The sequence below is a fragment of the Lolium perenne genome, chromosome 7 (genome assembly GCF_019359855.2).
Source record: "Lolium perenne isolate Kyuss_39 chromosome 7, Kyuss_2.0, whole genome shotgun sequence".
In the NCBI taxonomy this organism is placed as follows: Eukaryota; Viridiplantae; Streptophyta; class Magnoliopsida; order Poales; family Poaceae; genus Lolium; species Lolium perenne.
Window position 1 is genome coordinate 78,279,718 of NC_067250.2, and position 26,733 is coordinate 78,306,450.

The 26,733-nt window shown below is 50.0% G+C and overlaps 2 protein-coding genes and 1 long non-coding RNA gene across 3 annotated transcripts; 2 read left to right on the plus strand and 1 right to left on the minus strand.

The window, feature by feature from the left end:
- The first annotated feature begins 13,897 nt into the window (after positions 1–13,897).
- Positions 13,898–14,953, plus strand: LOC127316947 (nuclear transcription factor Y subunit C-6-like). Its single transcript, XM_051347428.2, has one exon. The coding sequence runs from the start codon at positions 14,067–14,069 to the stop codon at positions 14,676–14,678; it is 612 nt and encodes a 203-aa protein (XP_051203388.1). The 5' UTR covers positions 13,898–14,066; the 3' UTR covers positions 14,679–14,953.
- A 4,396-nt stretch (positions 14,954–19,349) lies between these two features.
- On the minus strand, positions 19,350–20,504 carry LOC127316946 (uncharacterized). Its single transcript, XM_051347427.2, has one exon. It carries the CDS (start codon positions 20,298–20,300, stop codon positions 19,623–19,625), a length of 678 nt encoding a protein of 225 aa, XP_051203387.1. The 5' UTR covers positions 20,301–20,504; the 3' UTR covers positions 19,350–19,622.
- A 2,282-nt stretch (positions 20,505–22,786) lies between these two features.
- On the plus strand, positions 22,787–25,524 carry LOC127316945 (uncharacterized). The gene is made up of 2 exons (XR_007860720.1): positions 22,787–23,454; positions 24,283–25,524. It is a non-coding gene; the product is annotated as an uncharacterized lncRNA (long non-coding RNA).
- Positions 25,525–26,733: the final 1,209 nt, after the last annotated feature.

Genomic DNA, 26,733 nt, shown 5'->3' on the forward strand with positions numbered 1-26,733 from the left:
ATGCGACCGTTCCGTTTCCACCGTCGGATCCGAATCCCGAATCTCCGCGCGTGGCCTATAAATACCCCGCGGCTCGGTAATTTCTTCATTCTTTCACCGCACCTCACCACTTCATCTTCTTCCTCGCGCCGCGCCGCCCGACGGATCTCAACTCCGGCGAACCTTCCTCACGGGAGCTTCACGCGACGCCGCCTCAAGCCTCTCCTTCAACCAAGATTGCCACGGTTGATCAAGAAATCAACTCCGCCGCCGATTCGTGGTCATCGGAGGCTCGAAATCGCCAGCTCATCGACCTCCACTTCGCCGGAACTTCGCCGGACCGTCGCGCCATTGCCGGTACGTGCACCGGTCTTGTAGAAGAAGAAGTAGTCGTAGCGTAGATTTTCCAGTTACTCAACTTAGCTCGCATGGGTGCAGCCGGAAGCATGCCTCACGGTTCTCCCCATAGCACTGGTAGTTCTCCGAGTAACCCGGATCCCAGTGCCGTGGAACCAATTTGCCCGGATCCCATTGCGTTCCTTCCACCATATGTTTCCGACATCCGGCTAGCTCAACCATTTTCCGCATCTTCCAGCACCACTCCAGGCCGGATCCCCTCCCTCAAAGAACTCCAAGAGGAACTCGAAGGTCAAGCGAGGATGGCAACCAAAGTGCAGGAAGCGGAAAACAAGAGGGCTTCCAAAGCTCGGATCCGCGAAGGAGAACGGGGTCAATGGTGGCCCTGTGAAACCACCGATGTGGAGCTTAGAGAGCTCCAGAACGAGGGTATGATTTCCGCCCACTGGAGCTTCATACGCGACACCGACGTCCCCAAGCCCGGAGCCGTTGAAGTGGTTATGACCAAAGCTTGGGTGGAGCGCGGATTGTCGCTCCCTTGTTCGAAGTTTTTCCTCTCCATCTTCAGCACATATGGGCTCCAGCCTCACAACATCTGCCCAAACTCATACCTCCTCCTCTCCAACTTTGCAACACTTTGCGAAGGGCATCTCGGAATCCGACCGGATGTCAAGTTATGGCAGTTTTTCTTCCGAGTGAAGAAAGAAACGAAAGACAAAGCAATGGTGAACTGTGGGAGCATGACGTTCATGCTCCGACCTGGGCGCATGTATCCACCACATGATTCGCACGAATCCGTCCGGTACTGGAATGCCGGATGGTTCTATGAAAAGAACATTTCAGTTCCAAACGTCCATGACGGCCTGCCCAAGTTCGTCAACGAGCCTCCGGAAGAACTCGCGAGCTGGAGCTTCGTTCCCTCACTCGCTCAAACTCCGATCTTGGAGAAAGCGGCGCGGAGAATATCTTGGCTAGTCCATGACGGGCTAACCGGAGCTCAACTCACACTTAGCTGGTTCACCCGGCGGATCCAGCCACTGCGGCATAATGCGCGGTTAATCTGCGCATACACCGGGGCGGACGACCTGCTCCGGGCTACCCGCCACGACCTTCCGGCTGACTCTCTGAAAAGGAGAATCAAAACGCTCGTGAAGATAGGCCGGGGCCAACCGGTCCCGGAATTAATCAAGGATATCTACACAAACGACCAGTGTCCTCCGGTAAGCTCTGCTTCCTTTGTCACTTCAAACTTCACAAGTTTTTGGATATCGATCTTAACTTACATGCTTATTCCCTCCAGCTCGATACTTTGGTGGAGGAAAACTTTCGCACCATTCTTCGTGTTCCCGTCAGCGGCGATGGGGCGGAGGAGGTTCCGGATGACGAAGAAGAGGAAGAGGAACAGGCACCCCGTAAGGCGGCCCCTCGACCTTCGAAGCGTCCCTGCGCCAAAGCTTCCGGCTCAGAAGCCGGAGCCAGCGGCGAGGCCTCCGCCAAAAAGCCCAAAACCGTGAAGCCCCCTCCGCTAAATTCGACGAAAGCGGAGCAAGCTCGTCTGAAAATGCTGGCAACAGCTGGCAAACGCTCGCGCCCCATCATCCCCGGCGCCCCGTAAGTTTCCGAGTATGGCACATCTCTATTTTGATGAAGTTATTTATGATGTGAACCCCTTCGCTTGCTTGTAGGAATCCAAGTACCGCCGCCACCCGGACCACCAGCCAAGAGCCCATTACCAAATACATGAAAAAGTCTCCGGCTGTTGGTCCCCCTACTCCAGCTCCACCAAGCACATCTCACACCGCTCCTCAAGCGTCCCCCTCTCAAGGTGATCGTTCTCCCCCTCCTGCCGCCAATACTCCACCGGAAATTGTTCCGATTAGTAGCGAGAAGGTGGGCGGGGAAGATCCTAAAGACAAAGGACCTGCTCAAGACGAAGCAGGAGTACAAGGTCAAAGAGAAGCTGAGGTTACTTCTTCCGAAAGAGCCGGAGCCGGTGCTGGCGATGTTGTCGTGTTTCCGAGAAATTTTGGAGATCCGACTGACCTCGCTTCCACCCCCAAGGCATACGCAACTAAGTTTTTCAATAAACTTACTGAGGCGGAGAAATGGGAACTTGAACAAGACTTGCTCAACGCCATGCTGAACTACGCCTGGGGGAAACCTGATGTCGCCACATCGGAGATTCAGGACTTCAAGAAGAACGTCGGCCAGTTCCTCGACAAACTCGTCTGCAAGCAAAAGGTACTCCCCAGTAGCCCCCAAGCATGTAGGCGGAAACGTAGATGCACGTTAGCGCTTAAATGCTTAGACAAATATCACTTCTGGAAAGATTTTTAAGTTGAAGCAGTAGCCCCCAAGCATGATGGCGAAAAGGTTCCGGCAATAATGCTTTAAAGGAATCCACTGATACAGGCGGAATTTTTACTCCTGCTCTGTCTAATTTTACAGGAACAGCAGGCGCTGCATTACGAGCTGCACAAAAACATTGCCCTTCAGCGCCGCGTTACCTTAAGTCAGGCGGAAAATATCCGGACTCTGAAAGATGCGAATGCAGAACTAAACAAACAACTGGCGGAAGCTCAAGGTTGGTTTCCGCCCTTTGCTCATCACTTAATTCACATTCCGATTTTGACCTATGTTATTATAGGCGCATCCTCGTCCCTTGTCACAGCCTCCTCGGAAATTGAGAACCTGCGCTCCTCGTACCAAGAATTGGAAACGAAACTAAAGGAGGCGGAACTAAAAAGGGAGCAAGCCGAGAAACAGCTGGCGGAGAAAAACTCCGAGCACGTCAGGGAGAAAGGAGAATTTGTATTGAAAAGAAATGCTGACAGCGAGACCATCAAGAGGCAGCAGAAAGAGCTCAATGGGCTCCAGAAGTATATGGAGACCGCGGAACATCACTGGGACTTGCTCAGCGAGAACATCTTGGGTACTATGCTGGAACCTTGTCTAGATGTTTGCTCCGACCTTTTTCTTGTGCTCAAATTGCATACTTATATTCTGATTATCTCGTGCAGAGCTGCTTGGGTATCCGGAAAAGCGTCGGAATTTGTTCCCCCGAGACGACCTCCTTCAACTAGCAGGGGATGATTGCAAAGACCTCATCTCCGCCTCCCGGAAGATATGCTACAACTTATCCATCAAGAGGAGTCGTACTTGCAATGTTCGCAAGCTTATACGAAAGATGGACGTTCTTCCGGAGCTGGTGACGGATCTACAAGCATCATCAGCCCGAGGCGCAGCTGCGATGGCCTTGACCATGTGTTTGGCGCATAACTCGGAGCTTGATCTTGACCAGGTGACCACCGGCGTTCCTCCGGATGCGAATGTCAATGCGCTCCTAGATGCAGTAAACGGCTACGACACCCGCATCGCGCGCAGGATCCGGCATGAAGAATTCTACGACAAGTTCGTGCTTCCTGCAGACGAGCCCCTGGAAGCCGAACTTCAGAAGGAGCGTGACGCGGAAGCACGACCTGCGGAATCCGGCACCCAGTTTACCTGGACCAGCTCCAAGGATGCCCCCCAAGAGGAACCCAAGGATGGCGCTGCAGCTTTGAAGGAAGAAAGTGACGAGGACGTGTCATCTCCGGCAGAGGATGCCGAGGAAGGGGACCCAAAGGGCAAAACTTCTCCAGCTAAGGGGGAGTGAAAACTTTCTTCCTGCGGGAAAAACAATGCATCATTTTGGCCCCAGCGAGGGTTTGTAATATAACTTTAAATTTTTAAGTAGCCAGGGACGAAGACATGTTATGCGCGGGCGGGAAACACTTATCCTGCTATCCGTTTAATATTATTTGCATGTTTCATTTTGTTTGGAAAGCAAGTGCTGATTTCTATGTTTTCCGGCTTACTCGCTTGACCTTCCACGAGCCGGAAGACCTTTAGCCGGAAACGCTCGCCAGCGGCGACGAAGCCCAATGGCAATCCGTCAATAACCGCGGAAACAAGCCCCCACCGAGGTGCCGGAAATCGCTACTAGGAATCCACGAGTTCGCAACAGAAAAAATTTCCATCAGAAAACTTAAGCTTACATCCTAAAGGACGATTTTGAGAAATCACAACTTTCATACACGCCTAGGCGGAAATATCCAGCTCTGCGGTTTTAGTCGGAAAAAGCATACACGATCTAAAATGAACAAGTAAAGGAGGTAAAAGACTCAAAGAGTGAACCAAAAGCTTTATTTCATTGATCATGTATGATTGTTACAATGTATGTAACTCTATGCTAAGTGTGGAAAGGACGTAGCTGTGCAATGTTCCAAGGACGCTCTGTTTCGTCGTAGATGTCACCCGGATCCTCCCTTTTGCGTTTCCGGCGCCAGTTAGCAGGTCTATCCTTTAGCTCTCGGAAATCGACAAGGTAGTACGATCCATTGTGAAGCACTTTGCTAACGACGAAAGGTCCTTCCCATGGAGATTGCAACTTGTGATCTTTCACCTGGCGAAGGCGGAGAACCAGGTCTCCGGCCATGAACGAGCGATTCTGGACTCGACGGCTATGATAACGCCGGAGCTTCTGCTGGTAAATGGTGGAGCGTTGGTCTGCTAAGTTCCGAGCTTATTCGATCAGGTCCACAGATAGCTGTCTGGCCTCGTCAGCGGTTTCTTCATCATAGGCGGAAACTCGCGGTGAATCATGGATGATGTCGGAGGGGAGCACGGCTTCGGATCCGTATACTAGGAAGAACGGAGTGAATCCTGTTGACCTGTTGGGGGTAGTTCGTAAACTCCACAGGACGGAGTCTAACTCCTCAGCCCAAGCTCCGGCTGCGCGGCGCAGCGGTTCTTCAAGGCGTGGCTTTATTCCGGATAAGAGGAGTCCATTAGCTCTTTCGACCTGACCATTGGACTGTGGATGAGCCACTGATGCCAAGTCTAGTCGGATCCCCATGTCATGGCAGTAATCCTTCAATTCTCCTTGAGCGAAGTTTGTGCCATTATCTGTGATTATGCTGTGCGGGATGCTGAATCTCGTCACGAGACTGCAGACAAATTTGAGTGCCGTAGCACCGTCGGCCTTTCTCACTGGCTTTGCCTCGATCCACTTACTGAATTTATCAATAGCGACCAAGAGGTACTCAAAACCGCCAGGAGATGATTTCTTTAACTTACCAACCATATCGAGCCCCCAGACCGCAAACGGCCAGGTGATAGGGATGGTCTTCAGCTCTTGGGCTGGAGCATTTGGTTGAGTAGCATAGTACTGACAACCTCGGCAGGTTTTTACCAACTTGTCAACATCTTCTTTAGCTGTGAGCCAGTAAAATCCTAGCCGGAAAGCTTTGGCAACGAGGGACCTGGGAGCGGCGTGATGCCCGCAATCCCCTGCGTGGATCTCTCTAAGTATTTCAATGCCATCTTGACTGGAGACGCATTTGAGGAAAACTCCCGTTGCGCTTCGTTTGTAGAGCTGTCCATCAATGATTGTGTAGGATCTTGCTCGTCTGATGATCTGTCGTGCTAGGACCTCGTCCTCCGGCAACTTCTAATCAATGAGATAGTCCAGGAAAGGCTGGGTCCAAGCCGGAATGATAGCCATCACTTCCTTTGCCGGAGATACTGCCACTTCTGGATTTTCCGGGTTAACACCCTTAACTGAGGGTATCCGTAGGTGCTCCAGGAAAATGCCAGGCGGAATTTGCTTCCTGCAGGATCCGAGCTTGGATAGCATGTCTGCCGCTGCGTTATCGTCTCTCCTGACGTACTTGACTTTGTATCCGAGGAAGCACTTAGCGATCTCGTCAACTTCGTCTCTATAGGCCGCCATGACGGAGTTTCTGGCGTTCCACGTTCCGGCTACTTGTTGTGCCACCAGGTCGGAATCTCCACAGCATATAATGTGCTTGATCCCGATTTCCTTAGCGATGCGTAGGTCGTGTAGTAGAGCCTCGTATTCCGCCATATTGTTTGTAGCTTCGAAGTGGATCTGCAGAACATACTGCAGTTCTTCTCCGGTAGGGGACTTTAGGGTGACTCCGGCTCCTGAGCCTTGATGCTGCTTGGATCCATCGAAGTGCATGACCCATGTTTCTGGTTCCGGCTCCAGACTTGCATCCGGAGCTTCTGTCCAATCTGCAACGAAATCTGCCAAGACTTGGGATTTAACCGCAGTCCTAGGCTTGTAAGCGATGTCGAAGGCGGATAATTCGATGCCCCATTTTGCCGTACGTCCTATTGCGTCAGCGTTGTTGAGAATCGTCGATAGCGGAGCCTTGCTCACGACTTTTACTGGGTGCTCTTGGAAGTAATGTCTCAGCTTCCGGCTGCCTAGGAACACTCCATAGGCTAGCTTCTGAAAGTGAGGGTATCTTTGCTTTGACTCCGTCAGTACCTCGCTAATGTAATAGACTGGTCTTTGGACGTCATATTCATGACCTTCTTCCTTTCGCTCCACCACGATGACGAGACTGATGACTTTGTTGGTAGCTGCCAGGTAAAGGAGCATTGGCTCTGACTCTACTGGGGCTGCCAAGATAGGTGGGGAGGTGAGTATTTCCTTCAACCCCCGAAGAGTTGCGTCAGCTGCGTCGTCCCAGACGAATTTGTCTGTTTTCTTCAGCAGCTTGTACAAAGGTAGCGCCTTCTCGCCAAGACGACTAACGAACCTACTGATTGCTGCGACGCAACCAGTTAGTCGTTGCACATCTTTGAGACAAGTTGGCCATTTGATACACAGGATTGCCTTGATTTTTTCCGGGTTAACCTCAATGCCTCTGCGAGAGACTATGAAGCCAAGAAGTTTTCCGGCTGGCACGCCAAAGACGCACTTCAGCGGATTCAACATCATCTTGTACCTGCGGAGATTGTCGAAGGTTTCTGTGAGGTCGCTGATCAAGTCGGATCCTTTCCGGGTCATGACCGCGATGTCGTCGACGTAGGCGTGCACGTTCCGGCCGATTTGGTCCTTCAGGCACCGCTGCATCGTACGTTGGTAGGTGGCACCTGCATTTTTCAAACCAAAGGGCATGGTGACATAGCAGTAAGTGCCGAAAGGGGTGATGAACGAAGTCGCCTTTTGGTCAGACTCCTTCATCCGGATCTGATGATACCCGGAATATGCATCAAGAAAACACAGAAGTTCCGCCCCCGCCGTCGAATCAATGACTTGGTCAATGCGCGGCAAGGGAAACGGATCCTTCGGACAATGCTTGTTCAAGCCGGAGTAATTGATGCACATTCTTAGTATTTCAGTGTTCTTTTTGGGTACAAGGACGAGGTTTGCGACCCAATCAGTGGGGATAACTTCTATTACAAAACCTGCCTCTAGTAACTTAGCTAGTTCCATTCCTATGGCGCGGCGCTTCTTATCTCCAAAGCGCCGCATAGCTTGCTTCACCGGTTTAGCCCCCGGATTTATGTTGAGGTAGTGCTCGGCGAGTTCCCTAGGTACTCCGGACATGTCAGAAGGTTGCCATGCGAAGATATCCATGTTAGCGCGGAGGAACTCGACGAGCGCGTCTTCCTATTTGGGGTCCATGTTGGCTCCGACTGAAACCTGCTTGGAAGGGTCGCCTACAATGAGGTCGTGCTTCTTGGTTTCTATCGCGGCCTTGAAGGAGGTCTTCTGTTCAGAGATCTGCTTCTTGGTGGTCTGCATCTCAGTCGAATCCACCGCGGCTCTGTAGCCTTGCAGCTCCTCTCCAGATATCACAGACTCTGCGAAGGCGGCTTCGCCTAACTCGCATTCATGAGCCTTCTTGTAGTCTCCGGATACGGTAATCATACCTTTGGGACCCGGGATCTTGAGCTTGTTGTAGATGTAGCACGCTCTAGCGTGAAACTTGTGGTAGGTGGGCCTGCCAAAGATGACGTGGTAGGAGCTCTTGAAGGGCGCGACCTCAAACGTGATCATTTCTTGGCGGAAGTTATTTGCGTCGCCGAAAGCCACGGGAAGTCTGATGCTGCCCAAGGAATTTGCCTTTTTACCCGGAACCACACCATGAAACTCAGTGGTGCTGTGCTTTAGCTGTTCCTTGGTAAGGTTCATCCGCTCCAAAGTTTCCAGGTACATGATGTTTAGGCTGGCTCCTCCATCCATGAGGCACTTGGAGAAATCATACCCGTCGATGCGGGGACTTACAACCAAGGCGTAGCACTCTTTCGGAATGACAGTAGGATGATCCTTTCTGTCAAATGTACACGGAGTTTCCGACCACCTGACGTACTGCGGCACAGCGGGAACTGTGGCGTTCAGGATGCGGAGAGCTGACTTGCTTGCACGGACTGTTGGAGTTCCAAGGAAGGTGTGGTATGCGCCCGCACTCTTTTTGTCAAATGGGTTAGGCTTAGCTGCAGATCCGGCTTTGGGATCCGGCGAAGCGTCATCCTCGTCCATCGCCTCGGAACTATCTTCATCCTTGTCCTTGTTCTTGCCCTTGCCTCCTTTGCCTCGTGGGCGGTGCTTCCGGGCTCGCTTGTATCCTGCTTCCGGGTCAGATTTTAGGTCATTGACCCACTTGCAGTTGCGATTTGTGTGAGTGGACTTCCCTGTAGCCGGATCCAGGTGGGCCAGGCAAGGCATGTCTCTGTACTCTTCATAAGTTTGGGGGGCGCGGGTTCCGGCAGCAGTGACCTCATCGCCACGCTGCTGGCCCCTTCCAGCTCCACCACCGCAGCCACGACCTCTTCCGCCTCCTTGGCCTCCGCGCTGGAAGGCCATGTCGATCAAGTCGGATCCACCGCTCTTTTGGTCGTCTGGGTTTTTCCGCTTGGTGCCGCTGCTGCTGCCGTTATCACGGTTCTTCTTTTGCTGGTGCAGGGGGATTGCTGTAGCTGCTAGATCTCCGCCTGCGTCGTCATCGGCAGCAGTATGATCACTGGCGATGGTGATCATGTCATCCAAAGTCAGTTTATTTGCATTGACCAGGCAGGTCAGCTTGTGCCGCAGCAGTCCTCCTCGCTGCAAGCCACCAATGAAGGCGTGTATTGCTGTGCGGTTGTCAACGTTCTCGCACTCGTTTCTGCATGCCAACCATCGGGTGAGGAAATTCCTCGATGTTTCACCCTTCTTCTGGATACATGCCTGCAGGTCGCTTGTTGTGGCAGGTCTCTTGTAGGTGCCCCTGAAGTGTTTCTCGAAAGCATTCTTCAGGTCAAACCAGCAAAAGATGGAGTTCTTTTCGAGGTCGCTGAGCCAGATCCGGGCTGGACCTACAAGGTACAGCTGAAGCATGCGGCAGGCGATGTTAGGGGTTCCTCCGGCGAAGGTTACAGCATTATAGTAATCCTCAATCCAGGTATCCGGCCTTTCCGTGCCATCATAATTCTTCAGGTTTCCGGGTAGCTTGAGATTCATCCTTGGCTTTGGTTCCTCTCGAATCATCCTGCCAAAGCATTTTGGGCCAATGTAGTCAGATCTGTACTCATTGAGGCGTTCTCGGGCATCGCGTGGGCCGCCGCCTGGGGTTTTTGATCGAGAGCGGGATCTTCGGCCACCGCCTCCGCCTCCGCCTCCGCCGCTGGGTGGCGGTGAAGGGGACCTGCGAGGGGGCCTGTAAGATTTTTTGCTTCCGCCTTCTGAATCCCGACGGTCTTCCCGAGGCTCGCTCCGGCTTCGATGGCTACCTTCACCTTGGTGATAGTCTCCTCCGTCGTTCCGGCTACGGCGGGGCTCCGGCTCACGCTCTGCGTTCCGGCTCCTCCTAGGCTCAGGATCACGGTCGTTGTTCCGGCTCCTTCTGGGCTCCGTCTCACGATCGTTGTTCTGGTTCCGACGTGGCTCCGGCGTACGCTCCCTGGTCCTTGGCGGCGGTATGTTGTCGCGGATGTTGATTCCACTGGCCCCATGGGGCCTGGTGTTTCCGACTGGACTACGGCGGCGAGGAGGTGGGGGACACGGGTACCCGTTAGGCGGAGGTGACGGGTTCCGGTACTTGTTCCTACCAGTGTACATTGCATCTTTTCCCTTCTTCGGATCTGACGGAGGCGTCTTTGACGGCACGGGGATCGGATTTGGGTGTTCCCTGGCTTTTCTTCTGCGCTCCGTGGATCCGGTGCGCGATTCATCATCGGGATGTCGATTAGCGTGAGCGTCCTTCTGCGCGGTAGATACACAGTGATCCGGATTGGATTCCAACCTGCGCGAGGTATCCGCCTTGCTTTGCTGCTGCATTGCTGAAGCGACAAGTTTGCGGACGTAGTTGATATCAACCTCTTCGTCCTTCTTTTTCAGGAGCTCCGCAGCTTTTAGCATGTTATCCTTTGGAGTTTCCAGCGGCTGCTGCTCTGCAGGTGTGGCGAAGTTGATCCTGCGGGGCGGGATTGCTTCCCTGACGATCCGATCAGCCTCCGCCTGCGCATAGGTCATCTTTACTTCCCACTCTTTCCTCATGCTCTTGACGTGCTCGAGTGTTTCAGTGATTTCGCGATCCTGTCTTTCAAAGCGGTCCATCAAGTTTGCAGCTTCTGCCCTCTCGTCCATTATTGCGGCAGCGGTATTGGCGAACTTCTTGGCTGTGGCCAGCATTTCCTTTCTCGTGGCCTCTAAAGCCTCTGGATCTGCGACGTCGCCCGGAGTTATGGGTTTGTTAAGGACAGCAGATTTTGCCACTAAATCCATGCGAGCTTGCGCGACTATCTCTTCAGCGGATAGGACGTCTTCGTATGGTAGTCCCCGATCTAGCAGAGATCCTACATTGGACGGTCCCGGATCGGAGGCGGTGTTTTCATCTTCGGGTTCCTGCTGATCCAGCTGTGCCACGGTTGCGAGAACCTGCATGGGCTGGGCGGACTCAACGTCGGGTTGTTCACCGTATCCGTATTCTTTTATCTTCCGATCGAATTCTTCGGTGTCCATGGAATCCCCGGACATTGGGCTTAGGTTGCCGAGGATTGATTCCTCAGGGTTTCCGGCACCCTCTGGACCCGGAGCGTCGCTTTCTCCGACAGCCTCCTGCTGATCCGGAGCGACAGCGTTTTCCGGCGCCTCATCCTGCACGGGGCCAGCTCCGACTTCTTGAGGGGCAGCTCCGGCGGTATGGGCTATGAAGTGCACGAAGTGACACCTTTGCTTCTCTAACACCTCGGAGACCCAGGCGGATCTGCATTGGTCTTCCACCATTATTTCCTGCTCAGGGGCGGATTGGGTGGGTTTTGATTTTTCCAGATCTAAGGCGGAATTTTCCTTAGGAAATTCCTGCGACTCAGATCGGATCTTCGCGACTGCGTCCTGCTCAGCGGCGGTCGCGTCAGCGTTACTTACCAACGCGTTCCCGTCGGAATCGACGGTTTCGCCGATGAAGATGTGGATGCCGCCGATTGGGACGATGGAGAGCTTGACGGGGTTAGTCTTAGCCGGAATCCAGCACTCATCCGGAGGGACGATCGGAAGATTTCCGGCGTAAAGAACACGCCCCACCGCGATCGTGTCGTCGTAGCTTCCCATGGCGGAATCCTCCTGGTTCCGGCCTCCAAACGCCGCAGGCCCCACGGTGGGCGCCAACTGTCGTTGCCTATTCGACGGTACCTCGGAGGAGGGACCCTCACGAGGGGGAGAAGAAGTGGGGGCCATAGGGCGGAGTGCACACGGGACGGTGGTACGCGAGTTACCCAGCTTCGGAACACCTGCACGAGGACAGGGCCTACTGCTGCTTGTCTGGAATTATCTGGGCGCTTGCGCGTTGTTACAATGAGTTGTGGTTGTGTCTCTAGGGCTCCCAGGATCCGGCTTATAAAGACGCACAGATCTAGGGTTTACATGGAGAGTCCTAGCCGGAATACAAGTTGCCTAACTACGGTACAATGTCTTGCCGTGTACGTCAAGGATCCGCCTTCCTCCAAATACTGCTGGATCCGGATACTTCATGGGCTGTCACGGATCCGGCCTCCTTCGTAGGTCGGTTGAGATCCGGCTTCCTGTTCCTGGGCTGGACTTCATCCTTCAGGATCTACAGCAACTGGGCCGCCCGATGGGCCACATGCCTCACCACCAATTATGGGCCACCCGGGCTTGCCGGATCTAGGCCATGCCGTTGATATACCCATAAAGTATACCCACAACAGTTATACTTTCTAGAATTGTTATACTCCCTTCGTCTCTTATTAGTTTTCACTGATTTAATATAAAATTTACTAAATCAGAAACAATTAATATCAAACGAAGAGAGTAAATTTTAAAGAAAAATAGGTACAAAGGGAGAAAACCAATCCTAGATCCCACTCACTGTAATTTTAAAATGTGGCAAGGCGTGAGGACATGATCGGGCTTAAAAAATTATGAGAACAACGACGAGGAATGGAGCAGATGGATAAGACAAGTCTAGACACGATCATAGATTATGTTCTCCAATATTCACACATTTTTTCTCGTGACAACGACGATAACATGGCAGGCTGGCAGCCCTATCTAACAAAAAAAAAGTGCTAAACGGGCGTTGCTATCTTCCGGGTGACCATGTACCCGGGCGATTTTCCGACAGCTCCTGTAGCTTGGTTAGAACAGAGGGAAGAAGAAGAGGAGATGGAGGAACACTGCTGCCGGCTGGAGAGGAGGATGAAGAGAATTACCGCCGAACTCAAGACCCGCTTCGCCCACGTACCCATCACGCGGCCGGGCCTTCAACACCCCCGCCGTCGGAACCGGCCGAACTGCCGGCCACCGCCACTCGTGGCCGACGTCGCTCCCTCGCCGCCTTGCCACCCCACCCTGCCCAAAGCACCTCCTCCGCCGGTCCGTCCCCGCCACCATGCCATCCCTCTACGCCGCCCACCACCTCCTTCTTCGGCACCGATGACCCCCACCTAAACCCTATGTCCAGCGACCCTACACCCGCACCACCCTAAATTTTCCTCCGAGCCTCCACCGATGCCATCGTGGCGAGCCGCGTCGGCCTCATCTTCGGCTCGGCCCTGGTTCATCATTGCGTTCTCGACCGTGGTTTCAGGCTCATGCTCGGGGAGACCACCTTTTCCTCTCCCTCTTCTATCAATCTTCGGCAAGGTGGTTGGAGGCGTAGGGGCCTGGTTGGGAAGAAGGGGTTGGGCCAATCCAGGAAAGAGGAAGCACTAACTAGGCACATGAGGTGGCGCTCAACATGGGAGACATGTGTCAAGCAGTAATGGTGCCCCCGGTTACGCGGAAAGGAGCTCATTGGGTGCTAAACTTGGATAAAATTGTGTTTATAGTCTCTTAGATGGAATATTTGGGGTAGAAATTCCAGTAAAAGGGGTATTACGTGTCAAAAAATATACAACTACAAGGTAAAAAGTGAAATTCAGGATCATGATATAAAGGTGTATTATTTTAAATTATTCTGATGTCCATCCCACACACAAAAAAGCAGTTGCCAGACAGAAAGTTAGAAATGGAGAAAACCAATCCTAGATGCCACTCACTTTAATTTTAATCTTTGTGAAGATAGAGTAAACTATGAACATTTAGACCCGAAGATAACCTAGGTGGCGTTCGCTGTCGTCTTAGTCAGCGTTAATGCGATGTTGACGGCAGATATTTAACCCTGCACTATACGCCACACGTCGGTCACTGCCAGCTGCTACCCCTACTACCCTTGGAAATGGTACTACAGTAAGTGGTTATCTGGCTCGCCACGCACACAGTCTCGTCTTAATCTCTGAAATTAATCCCGAAAGCAAACTCTAATAAATCCCCCAGATCGACAATCCTCTTTCTCCATTCCCATTCCGCATCACCTGCAGCATCAGCAAACCAATCCAGGGTCACTTCCTCTCTCCACACCACTACCCCAATCCCCCAAACCCTAGCCGGAATGGAGCCCAAATCCACCACCCCGCCGCCGCCGGCCCCCGTGCTGGGCGCGCCCGTCGGGTACCCGCCGCCCGGCGTCTACCCGGGCGCCGCCGCCGCCGCCGGCTACCCGCACGCGCCGGCGCTCTACGCGCCTCCCCCGCCGCCGCCCCCCGCCGTCTCCGCCGCCTCGCAGCAGGCCGCCGCGCAGCAGCAGATGCAGCAGCTCCAGGCCTTCTGGGCCGAGCAGTACCGCGAGATCGAGGCCACCACCGACTTCAAGAACCACAACCTGCCCCTCGCCCGCATCAAGAAGATCATGAAGGCCGACGAGGACGTCCGCATGATCGCCGCCGAGGCGCCCGTCGTCTTCGCGCGCGCGTGCGAGATGTTCATCCTCGAGCTCACGCACCGCGGATGGGCGCACGCCGAGGAGAACAAGCGCCGCACGCTGCAGAAGTCAGACATCGCAGCCGCCATCGCGCGCACCGAGGTCTTCGACTTCCTCGTCGACATCGTGCCCAGGGACGAGGCCAAGGACGCCGAGGCCGCCGTCGCAGCGGGGATGCAGCACCCGGCCGCCGGCATGCCCACCGCAGACGGCATGGGCTACTACTACGTCCCGCAGCAGTAATAATTACATCTTCATATGTCTATTATGCCTCTAGCGGTTTTATTAAGTTAAGATAAGATTATGTTGTTGTTGCTGCTCTCTAGTGCCTGCATGGCTACTATGTTTGTTTGTTCGCTCGATCGCCGCATAATAACTTGGAAGATGTTGTCATCATTTGAGATGCCCTCCCTCTTCTGGTAGGAGGGCTGATTCAATTCCAGGATTCCACAAGGTCACAGCAGATTGTATCATGCATGTCTAACCGTTAACATTAATTATCTTGTCGCGTGCTTCAATCAGTGTTATTCAGCTTCATCGGCAGCCAAATAGCTTCATTTATACACTGCAACTATGATCTTGTTGTTGCTTTTAGGATGGAAACTCAAATGGTACCGAGCCAGATCTTTGTCTAATTTTTAGCTTTTGTGTATATGTTTACTGTTCATATAAATGCTAAACTAGTACTGTTGTTTCGTAGTGTATACTCTTGAAGTTCATGTGACTAGATCTCCTCAGTGTAAATTTTTAGCTTTTGTGTATATGTATTACTCTTCTCCGTATGATATAAACTTACTCATGCATTTGTTAGTCTGGCATGACTCTGCCACATCCAGCCGCACTAGCGTCTATATGATTTAGCGGTTTTAAGTTAAGATTCTTCTGTTTCTTTAATGCGGTTTTGTTTGTTTCTTGCCTCATAAGAACTTGAAGATGTTGTGATCATTTGAGTGGCCTCCTCTGGTAGTAATCGATTCAATTCAAGGATTGGGCGAGGTTTTTGTGATTGAGGCAGATTGTATGATGCTCATACACGCCTAACTTGTAGCATAATTATCTTGTGGCATTTTTATTTTTTGGGATCATTCTTACCCATCTTCATTTGCAGTGAAATGGCTTCATGTATATTCCCTGTAATAATCTCGTTATGCCTTGGTAGATTGGGAAGTCAAATAGTACAACGATTGTGAGCCAGTTCTTTGTGTACATATGTTTGATTGGTATGGTGGCTGCGTTCGATCTTTGGATAATCAGATACATGTTCAATTGGTACAATTGTTTGATAGTGTATAATGGCTCATGAAGTTTAGAAGATTATATCTTCTCTTTTTGGTAACTGGATTTATTACATTCATAAAATTTAGTCATGCATATGTGACAGTCTGTGATGTCATATGGTTTTAGGCACTGAAGTTGAATTTTCTGTAGTTAATGTGATTCTTGGTTTTATTTTTAAAATTTGTTCTGCATCCTAGGACTAGGTTATTGACAGTGCAAACTTCTGACACTTTAACTTGTCTAACTTTATATCATTTGTTTTTATTCTCTTCGAGTTACTTGTTCCTTGGGGCATTTGGGGTAACAGATCGATTAATTGTTCTTTGTCCGCAAAGGACCAGATACCCCAGCCTGAACATCTCAGGCAGTTCACCTTTTATCAATCTCATCAGAATTGTTCAGGGTTGTGAATTGGCAAGTCATAGAAACTCTTGTAGAGTTGTTATTTTAGCTAGTGTTTGTCTAAGATGCAGATATACTGATGTAGTGGTGTGGCTGCTTCATAATTTTGAAGTTATGGAGTGATGATCCCTTGCATTCTTTTGCTTGGAAAAAAATGATCACGCTGAATCAAAATTTTGGAGTTCTTTCAAGAAGTTTTGAGGTGCATTGCAGTGAGAATTGTTTTTGTGTCACTTAGAATTCATTTCTTTTCTTCGCCCAAAGGCTCTTGCCTTCGTAAACTGAATACCTTTGAAGACAGACCAAATTAGCATTCGATCTGACTACAGCATGGGAAACAGTACTTGAAGTCCAAAAGGAAACCATGAATCTGACTATCTGTTCTTGGAAGTTAAATATGCCTAAACTGGAACGAAATTTCATTTCCTGAGGTAGTGAATACATCAGTTGAAAGAAATGAAGGAGAATCTCAATTAGCATTACAATGCATATTTTGTCACGCTAAGAAGTCATAATAAAAGCCATTTAGAAAATAGATTCCTATTTAAAGAGGTCTGGTTAATTTTTAATCTAATTCTGGATTTTTTTCCTGGAAGTGTAGGAGAACTGTGTTCCAGGCACCGCACATTTCACAATACACCAGTTAAGTTTTTTTTTTGGCATTATTAAGGCTAGTCATAGTGGGGAGTAACTTAAACTAGTAACATATGTCATGTTACTAGTCTAAGTTACTATCTCCATAGTGGGTAGTAACTTATATGTGGTGTCATGCATTGTATCATTTATTATGTTGTAGACTTATTTTGTCTTGTAGTGTGTGATGTTATGGTAACATAGCTAGTTACCACTTCACTCTCTTTATTCATTTATTGGTATGCCATGTCACCAAAATGTTTTGAGATGTGTGATGTTACTAGCTATGTTACTCCCACTATGAGCAGCCTAAGACTTGCAGAGTTAATGGCACACGTATGCATGCATCTTAAGGCTTTGCTCCTTCTTTGCTAGCTACACTTGCTATGAGCATCATATTTTTTTAAACCGAGGCAAAAACTTTGCTTCATCTATTAATCAAGAAGATAGTGTCTCGTTTTTAGGAGAAAACTAGACGAAAACGGGCGAAGTCTCCATAAACAACACACCCACACACCTACAACAAAGTCTAACAGGGACCCAAACAACACGGTTTCACCCACTCTAACCAACACAAGAAGCCACAAAGAGACACCACAAACACTTCAACACTAACAAAACAAATAACTCAGACCCATTCGGCAACCCCAGAAGAGGATATTCTTCAAGCAGCCATAGACGCCTTCCTTAAGGCATCACTCTTCTTGGCTTTGCTCTTCAATGATCTAGCAACCCCAGAAGAGGATATTCTTCAAGCAGCCATAGACGCTTTCCTTAAGGCATCACTCTTCTTGGCTTTGCTCTTCAATGATCTAGAACCCACTTTTTTACTTTTGTTCCTAATTGCCTTCTCCTTCAAAAGGCACCCAATAGTTTTGCCACATCCAGGATTATCAGCCTCCAAGCTGGTGAGAAAGTCAGATTTTTTTTTTGGCAAAGAGAGCTCCCGAAATAGGTGCCGACGTACCTACTGCGTCGGCCCCTAATGCGACAACCTCGACACCAATATGAAGTGAGTGGAGAAGCTCAGCACCCAAACCTCCACGACCAACGAAATCAAGCAACTTGCTAGGTTCAACTGATGTTGGTGTGGACCACAAAGCCACAAATAAGGTACAAATCGAGCCTTCCCACATAGCTTAAGCACCTTCGGTATGATATGCATCACCGGAACTGTGACCCCAACACTAACCTCGCTGTAAGATGCCGCCGACACAACAGGCCGCAACGACGAGCAGAGACTAACACGAGGCTACTTCTTTAAGATGGCCAAAAGGCTTTGGAAGATAATATCAAATAAAATAAATCAAGACATGAGAGTTGTGTGCCTTTTCTAAAGCTTTCGTTTGCCTATTTAAACATCTAAGTCCGAGTTTTCATGGGATCAAAAAGTCCGACTTACTTTACAGAAAATAGTGAACATTGTATACACATAAGAACATAAGTGAATATATGTAGTTTTTATGCAAAAATTAAGGTAGGGAAGCTGCCCTATCTTGCCCTAAGCTCCGCCCCTGTCTCGCCATACAACACTTGGCTTTGTGGCCAAATTGGCAACAATTGTTGCACCGGAGTGGCCCATGGCAGATCGCGCTGCCCAATGCCCAGCTTCATGGCAGCGATGGCATCTCCCATGAAGCCAAGCAAGAGGGGAGAACGGTTCTTCAATGCCAGGGAAGCGGAAGCCGCGTGACACATGCCACGCCTAGACTGAACGAGCTGATGGCAAGGGCGCTCGTTGTGGTGGTGGATGAGCATGAGAGGCAGCTGCCCATCCCAGCAGGAAGGGTCGAAGAGGACACACCAATTTGTGGACGGAGTGGTGTGGCCCGACAGACTGAAGGCATGGTCGAGCGCAGCTTGAACCCGTTGGATCGAGATGGAGGCCTCAGGAACGAGCTCGTGGGCAGCTTGCACCAGCTGCTCCGGGATGGAGGCCTCATGGACGAGCTAGTCGGCGTGGGGAGCCGTAGCAGCAGGCGGCGGGGCCGGACTGGCCGCCATGGCAGCCTCGGAAAGGAGCGGGCACTTCACCATCAACTGACCACGAATGGCATGGTCCGGCGAGGGCAGATGTGGAAAGCATAACTGCTCTTGGCACCAGGAAATGGCTGCAGGCCGACATAAGACCCACCCTATGCATGAAAGGGGCTTTGCAAAATCTTGTATTCATCCTAGAACTACACAATGGTAAACTCCTGTAAATCAATCTGAGTGATGGAACGCCTATATTATCCGTGGCTGGGAATTGGCACATCGTCGACATTGATTGTGGTTTTACTAATAAAGTAGGGGAAATGAGTGTTTAGCTTAGATTCACATATAGTGCTGCATTGATTCTGATGCACATGGAATTTGCCCTGTTGTGGAGTGATCACTTGCATATTGCAATATAGCATGCAGAAACCAGAATCTGGAGCTGTCAAAACCGCAGGATCAGGATTGCAGGGAGAATTGTGTTGGCTCATGCAGCCCTAGAAAACTGAATACATTTGCGGCCAAGTTTGCATTACAACCTGACTAAAAGCAGAGCATCAAGATTACTAAACGTTTGTTCTTTCTTTACAATCTGCCTGAATCAAAACGGCAGTTGAGGAACTGAACGATGTGTAAATCTGTTTCATTTTGAGTTGTGAATTAATAATCATACAAAGAAATTATGAATTGTTACAAAGTGTAGGCCCTCTGACGGCGAAGAAAAACAATGTTGTGAATTTATCATGGGAGCACAAGCAGTGATCTGTCCTATGCAAACAAGCCACGCGTTCCCCTCTCTCTCGTTTCGCCCGAATCAACTCACGAGGAAGCTTGCGAACCTGCAAGTAGGAAGCAAATTGAACTCACCCAAAACTTGGATTAGGCTCTGTTCTACTTCTACGCGCAGAGGATGAGCTTGCCGAAGGGCAAGGCGGCGGCGGCGACGGCGAGGAGGCAGGCGGTGACGACGTTGCGGTAGCACCACTGGAGCGGTCCCCACGCCCCGGCGCCCTCGACGCTGGCGCAGTTGGCCCTGGTCAGCCCGCACTGCGGCTCCTTGGAGAGGTCGAAGGACGCGCCCTTGAGGCGCAGCTCCTGCACGCACCGCGCGAGTGCCCGGGCGTCGCCGCGCTCCCGCCGCAGCCGCCGCGCGGCGCGCCAGTAGGCGCAGACCCGGAGCTGCACGGCGGCGGCGAGCGCGAGGGAGGCGGCCAGGGAGAGGGACGAGGGCGCCCACCACCTCCCGCAGGCACGCGAGGGGGTCCCCGCGGCGACGGAGGCGGCGAAGAGGAGCGCGAGGGAGAGGCCGTGGAGGGCGAGGAAGGCGGCGCAGAGGTAGAAGGCGTCCCGGCGGGCCGCGTCCATGAGCGCCTCGAGCGCGCACGCGCGGCGGGTGAGGCGCGACTCCTCCCGCTGCCACAGCTTGAGCAGCAGCAGGTGGCCCCCGCTGTCGGCGATCTCGCCCAGCGGGTGGTGGTGCCCCGGCGCCGCCGCCTTGCCGAGGAACGCGCCGGCCCCGTCGCCGGTGACCGGGATCTCCACGACGTGGGCGTCGTTCTTCAGGGGCTCCGCCATTTGGATTGGAAGCTTCGGCTTGGTTTGGAAAGTTTGGGGTAGATGTGAGATCGGAAGGCAGAAAAGGAAGGATGGTAGATCGAAGCGTGATGATCCTGTGTTGGTTTTTGGTAAGCGCGGCGGCGGCTTCCCCTTAAGCCGTGCGAGTCCGCCCAACGGTCGGCAACTTTAGTGAGGCAGGCAACGGTCGAATTTTGCTGGGCATCCTGTAACTTGCAGGGGCGCTTTCGCAACCGGTAGAGTGTGTTAAGAGTGGGAAATTTTGGTTCACATAGGTAACGGAAAGGGATAGGGAATTAGGGAGACATCACAACTCTTTAGCAGATCATGAACGCCATGAAATACCAAAAAGTTCCCTAATCTAAACAAAGATCTAGAGGAAGGGATCCAAGGCAACTCAAAACATGAGGATAAGGGATCAATGGAAGAAGCTCCTCCTCGCCCCGCCGCTGCTAGTGAAGAAGGGGAGGTCGAAGGGCGGGTTGCCGTCTTGTACCACTACCGGCACTCATTGGTTGGTGGACGCGGGCTCGATGCAGGAGACAAGCAGAACGTGAAGGGAGAGACTCTGCTGGGCAACCCGATCTGTTACCGGTATCGAATTTGTATAGGGGTGGGATTTGTTTACAAGGAATCTAATTACAGATAAGTTGAAACAAATTTATTTTAAAGGAAGTTGTCACCAACGTTATCAAGTTACGTTACAACATTGTCAAGAAAGGTACGTTACAAAATCATGAACCAAACACGTCTGAGCTAAACATTCAAGTGGGATGGGAAAATCGCCTAAGATGGAGTCTAGGTCCTGAACATGAATGTTTGAGACTGGCCGACCTACTAAGCTTCGGCTACCTGCCTATATGGTAGTCCTTGGTGGGAGGGTGTGCAAGTTCCAGGTGAAAACTCAGCCCCCTACTCGGGTCGGTGCCGACGAGGGTGATGTCCCAGGACGTCGTTTCCCTTCCTGGAGGCATGGGGGATCCTACCTCTCTTTCCATCGAGGTTTAGTGGTCTTCGGGTGAAAAACGAAGTTCTAGCCTTGCCCGTAGCGGGTGACGGCAGCGGTCTCGTCGCTTCCTTCCTTGGGGCATCCTCTTGGAGAGCATGACCTTCGCTGGGCGATAGTAGATTGCTTGTCGGGAAGTGTCGTCGTGCCGGTGGGGATGGTGGATAAGGTGGCAACCTGGAGTAGGATGCAAAGAGCTGGGGCTGCAACCCTATAAGGATGTGCGACAGCAACTCTATGGTAGAGGGATGTAGCTTGTAACGTCTTGGGTGGCTTGTGGCGACCTTTACCATGGGGGTGGCAGCATAGTCATCTATCAGACGTGTCCTATAGGAAACCGTCAGACTTCATGTCGGGGCAACAATCCAAATGAGTTTGTGGCATGGCCGTGGTCTACGACCGATTGCCCTGTGTAGCTTGGGCTGCGGGTTGTCGGTTCGTGTGGTGTTGACTCGAGAGCAAGCGGTGGTAAGTCTAGACGGCGACCCCGAAAGGTGGTGGTCTTGGTTGACACACAATGCGCAGTGTAGTAGCATAATGTTGGAGCGTCGTCTTCTAGTGCTCGACAACTTTGAGGGTGCTTGCCCTTGTGTCGTGTGGACGATGAGGTGACTCTCGACATTGGTCGTCGGCATGTCGGACACCACTTCTGGTGGATGGTATTGTGGATCCAGACTTCTTCACCTCTGTGAGAGCATCCTGGGTCTGCTCCTCAAATAGCAGATGTAGCTTCTTCTCTTCCACAGTGGTGGGAGCTTGGCTAGCTCAAGAGAGTGGGTCACCATTAGTTGTGTTAGTTTGGTTGTCATGCTTTGGTGGTCTTCGATGTGTTGCCAACGAGCGTGGGCGTGCCTCTATTGTGTTGGTGTTCGGACGGGACCGGCTCTGAGTGTGTCGGTTTTCGCCGGGTTTTCTTTAATAAACCAGACACCATCTTCTACGCCAGTGAAAGGATGTACGCGCGTTGTGCATCTGATATGTTGCTTAACGTGGTGCAAAAACATTAACCGAAATTGGTCTACGCATGACACTTGTCGCAAGGAGAAACAAACTGGAGGAATGGATGAAAGAAGGCTACATAAAAGGTGGGATGACTTTTTTTTTTCTAAAGAGTCAATTTTTCAAATCAAAATATCTTGAAAACCTTTCATCTAAATTATAAACCTTTAATTTTGAGATTCTCCCGTCCCTATCTTTAAAACTAGGTTTGATCTGCTTACATGGGCCGCAATAGTTTAGATATACGAGCGAAGGGTGTTTTTGGTTTGTGTCCAAGATTACCCTCACAAAATTTTAGCTAATAAAGATTTTGTTGAGCTATTCTTGCCGACAAGTTATTTAATATTAGCATGTATATCCCCTAAAAATATGAACTAAAATTGGTAGTAGACCATTTGCCAAAAAGTTGACAATTATTCGAATAAGAACCAATCTTTTGATAATCATGAAAAAAATTTAGTAGGAGATAGTTTGGTAGCGATCCAAACACACCCTAGACTTCTCTTTCAGGTCAGCATCAGCTATCTGTTCCTTCCTTGATCCCCTTTCTCCTAGCTTGCCCAAACCACGGAAGTCAACACAGGCAGCCGGCGGCGGCGGCGGGCGTATCCAAGGTGCTGGACGACGACGACCTCCTCATCAAGATTCTCCTCCGCGTCGGCTTCCTCACCACCCTCGTCCGCTCCGCCCTCGTCTGCAAGCGCTGGCTAGGGCACGCCTCCGACCGCGCCTTCCTCCGCCGTCTCCGGGAGCTCCACCCGCCCCGCCTCCTCGGCTTCTACATCGAGGAACTGGGGATTCGATCGCCATCCTTCGTCCCGATGCTGCCTCAGCCCCCGGAGCTCGCTGCCGTCATCCGGCACGCAAGCTTCGTCTTGGACGCGCGAGCGTATCGAACATCATCCATGAATGCCGGAACGGCAGCGTCTTCATCGCCTCGTACGGCAGTGGGTGGAAAGGCTATACAGAGCACAGCCCGCTGTCGCGGTGCCCTGAGAGATGTGTGTCCACGAGCCACGACCCGGCCAGTGTTATTACTGCAGGCCGGCCATTGCTGCAGTTTCAGTCAAGCCCTCTCCAAAGAAGACCAGTTCCTTTTAGTATGATCTGGCCTCCCACATTTCCTGCACTCAAGTATGATCCTGCAAGGTTTGTCTTTTGGCCTTTAGATTATCTGTACACTACTCTTGTTGAGGTTACATAGTTTTGCAGTGTATTTTCGCCACTGTTCAGCATAATTTTTCTGTTTTTTATTGGTTGTATGATTGATTGCTTAGGATATTTTAACAATACTAGTTAAGCGACAGTAGACAATGTTTGCTGTAGGATCATAAATTGAAGTGGTACGGAAACCTCATTACTGTAATTTGAAGTGGTGCTGAAAATTGACTTTGTTTGGTATTTTAGTATTGACCCTCATTCTGCTGCATCACTGTTTTCTAAACTATCAGGTGTTCTTAAGTGCAAATTAAAAATATGACTTATAAAAGCATACGGTGTGTTCTTTTTTCAGAATGTGAATGTATAATGTATAATGGGACATGAAAAAATGTTTCATATCTCTGTGTTGATACATGCTATTGCTTAGTGGATTGTACATTTTGTATTCATGATTCCTGATTCTGATATATATTTGTATGACTAGTGGACATCACATGTTAACTGTTGGTAAGTTGTGCTTTGGTGACATTTGACCTTCTATAACCAGTGGTTTATTTACTGGACTGCAAACTGTATACAGGAAATATTACCTTTCTGAAATATGAAGGCTTTAACCTATACCCTGGAGCTTAGGAAAATACTTTGTAGGAACAATTCTTTTTGAATTACCAGCGTACATAATATTTGACTATCAGTGAAGTGGCTACTTTTCTTTGTATGTCCATATGATATTCTAATACTTAAGTCTATCTCCATCCATTCCTCAAAAAAAAGTGTATCTCCATCCTGAACTTTGATATGTTTCGCTTGACACAGTAATGCCACATGAAGAAGAAAAACAAAACAGGAAGGTGATGGATGGTATCTATGTTGTGACTTGTGAGAAACTAGGGTGGTATCAACGACAAGCAGTTGTGAGCTGCATTTCCTTTAGAAGCTAGTAGCAGTTCTAGATGTCTCTTTCGTAACTTCTAATGGATAAATTCATTAGGAAATTACGATGGCTATGTAACTGGAGCAGTATTCTTATGCCACTCAGATCTTCGTTTCATGTGGTGGGAAGAATACTTCCGGTATGTTGACTACTTGGATGCTTAGATGTAAATCATTAGCCACGTATTGAGCATACTCCATCTACGTGGCTAATGATTTACGTGATCAATCTACGTGTCCTCCTTCTACTTGTATGTGGATTTTATGGACGACGACGAACTAGAACTCATGGTGTACCTATATGCCCTGCAAGATGGTTTCTGGATCCCACATCATCCCTTGGCCATAGATCGACTCCCTCGCCCGCTATTCGAGCCAAGGTCTGTGCTTGTCGGCAACAAAATTTATATACCGGCGGGCCTGAGCGACATCATTGTCCAGGATTTGATGGCCTCGATTCTCTTCACAATTCAGCTTCCACAAGGCCTGGAGCATGGTGAAAGCGGCACCGCCATGTTGGCACGGGCTGCTGATGCTTCCGGTGTATATCTCATCCACTTGGAGGAGCTTGAACTTTACGCCTGGCTGCACAAGGGAGACAACTGGTTGCTGGTGGATATTATTTGCTTGCGTGAGATGTGTGTTAATTTGAGGTTGTCAGATGAGCATACTCTTCTTCTTCTCACAAGGCAAGTGGTGGACTATGGTGACTTTCTGTTTTTGGAGATGGGTGGATGCCTACTCCACTTGGATATCAAGTGTAGGACACTGTGTAACGTGTATCAAACAAAAGAGGACCATTTGATTGGTGTCAATCCTTTTATGATGATCTGGCTTCCCACATTTCTTGCTCTCATTATGATCGAGGTTCTTCCTTTGTCCTTTAGATGATCTATATACTGTTGTTGTAAATGTTACATAGTTTTGCAATTTAAATTGTCCTTAACTCTTTAGTACAATTGTGGAATTGTGTTAGATATATGATTGGTTGTTCAGAATATTGTAACAATACTAGTTAAGGGACTTCAGAGAATGCTTACTGGAAATGACTTATTTGGTATTGTCTGGACCATCATCTGTTTCATCACTGGTTCCTAAACTATCAGGCATCCTTATTTTTCAGAAGGCTGATGTATAATGGAAGGTGTTCACATCTGTATTTTGAAGCATGCTCTCGTAGTGGATTCTATATTTCTTCCGCATTATTCCTAGTTCAGCTAATATATTTATTCTGCATGCTCTCTTAATGGATTGTATGACCAATGGATAGTACAAGTTAGCAGTAAATTTTGTTATCGTGTGGCATTTGTCCTTCTGTAATCAGATATCTGTTTTACTGCACTGCAAATGGTGTAATGGAAATATAACTTTCTAAGACATGAAGGCATTTACCCTATACCCTGGAGCTTTACATTTGTTAGGGCAATATGCTTATTGTATTACCAGGGGGCCAAAGGCCACAATATATAGTACATGTACAGGCACAAATATGCAGGAAGCCCCCTAACATATGTGGAAACTACAATATAAAGATATACATATATATACTCTAACACCCCCCTCAAACTCATGGTGGATCCACAACACTGAGTTTGGAGAGTAAGAAGTCATGCTGCGCTCGAGTTTGTGCCTTTGTAAAGAAAAATCCGCCAACTGCTGCAAATCTGAAGGCACATAATGAACCGCAACAACCTCATCCTGCATTTGAGCACGTGTATAAAAAGCATCAATACCAATATGCTTGGTCAGCTCATGCTTGACCGGATCACGTGCAATACTGATAGCACCTGTATTATCAGACAAAAGTGGAGTGGGTGTCGTAACAGAGACCCCAAAATCTGCAAACAACCACCGTAACTAGGTCACCTCAGCAATCAACAAAGCCATAGCCCGCAACTCAGCCTCAACACTCGAACGGGAAACCGCTACTTGTTTCTTCGTCTTCCAAGCAACAAGCGAACCACCAAGAAACACACAGTAAGCAGAAAGTGAACGACGATCAATAGGATCACTCGCCCACGTGGCATCCGAGTAGCACTGGAGCTGGAGAGAGCTGAAACTAGGAAAGAAAAGGCGACGAGTGATCGTGCCACGAAGATAACGAAGAACACGGAGGAGATGACTGTAGTGAACGGTGGTAGGAGCTGAGACAAACTGACTCAGAATATGAACATGATAAGAAATATCAGGACGAGTGACAGCAAGATAAACAAGACTCCCAACAAGATGGCGATAACGTGTGGGATCAGGAAGAGGATCACCATCAGTAGGACGAAACTTAACATTAAGCTCCATAGGAGTATCAACCGTGCGCTCATCCTAAGAGCAGCACGA

Coding starts and splice junctions, on each gene's coding strand:
- LOC127316947 (XM_051347428.2), top strand. CDS start 14,067: ATGGAGCCCAAATCCACCACCCCGCCGCCGCCGGCCCCCGTGCTGGGC.
- LOC127316946 (XM_051347427.2), bottom strand. CDS start 20,300: ATGGCGGAGCCCCTGAAGAACGACGCCCACGTCGTGGAGATCCCGGTC.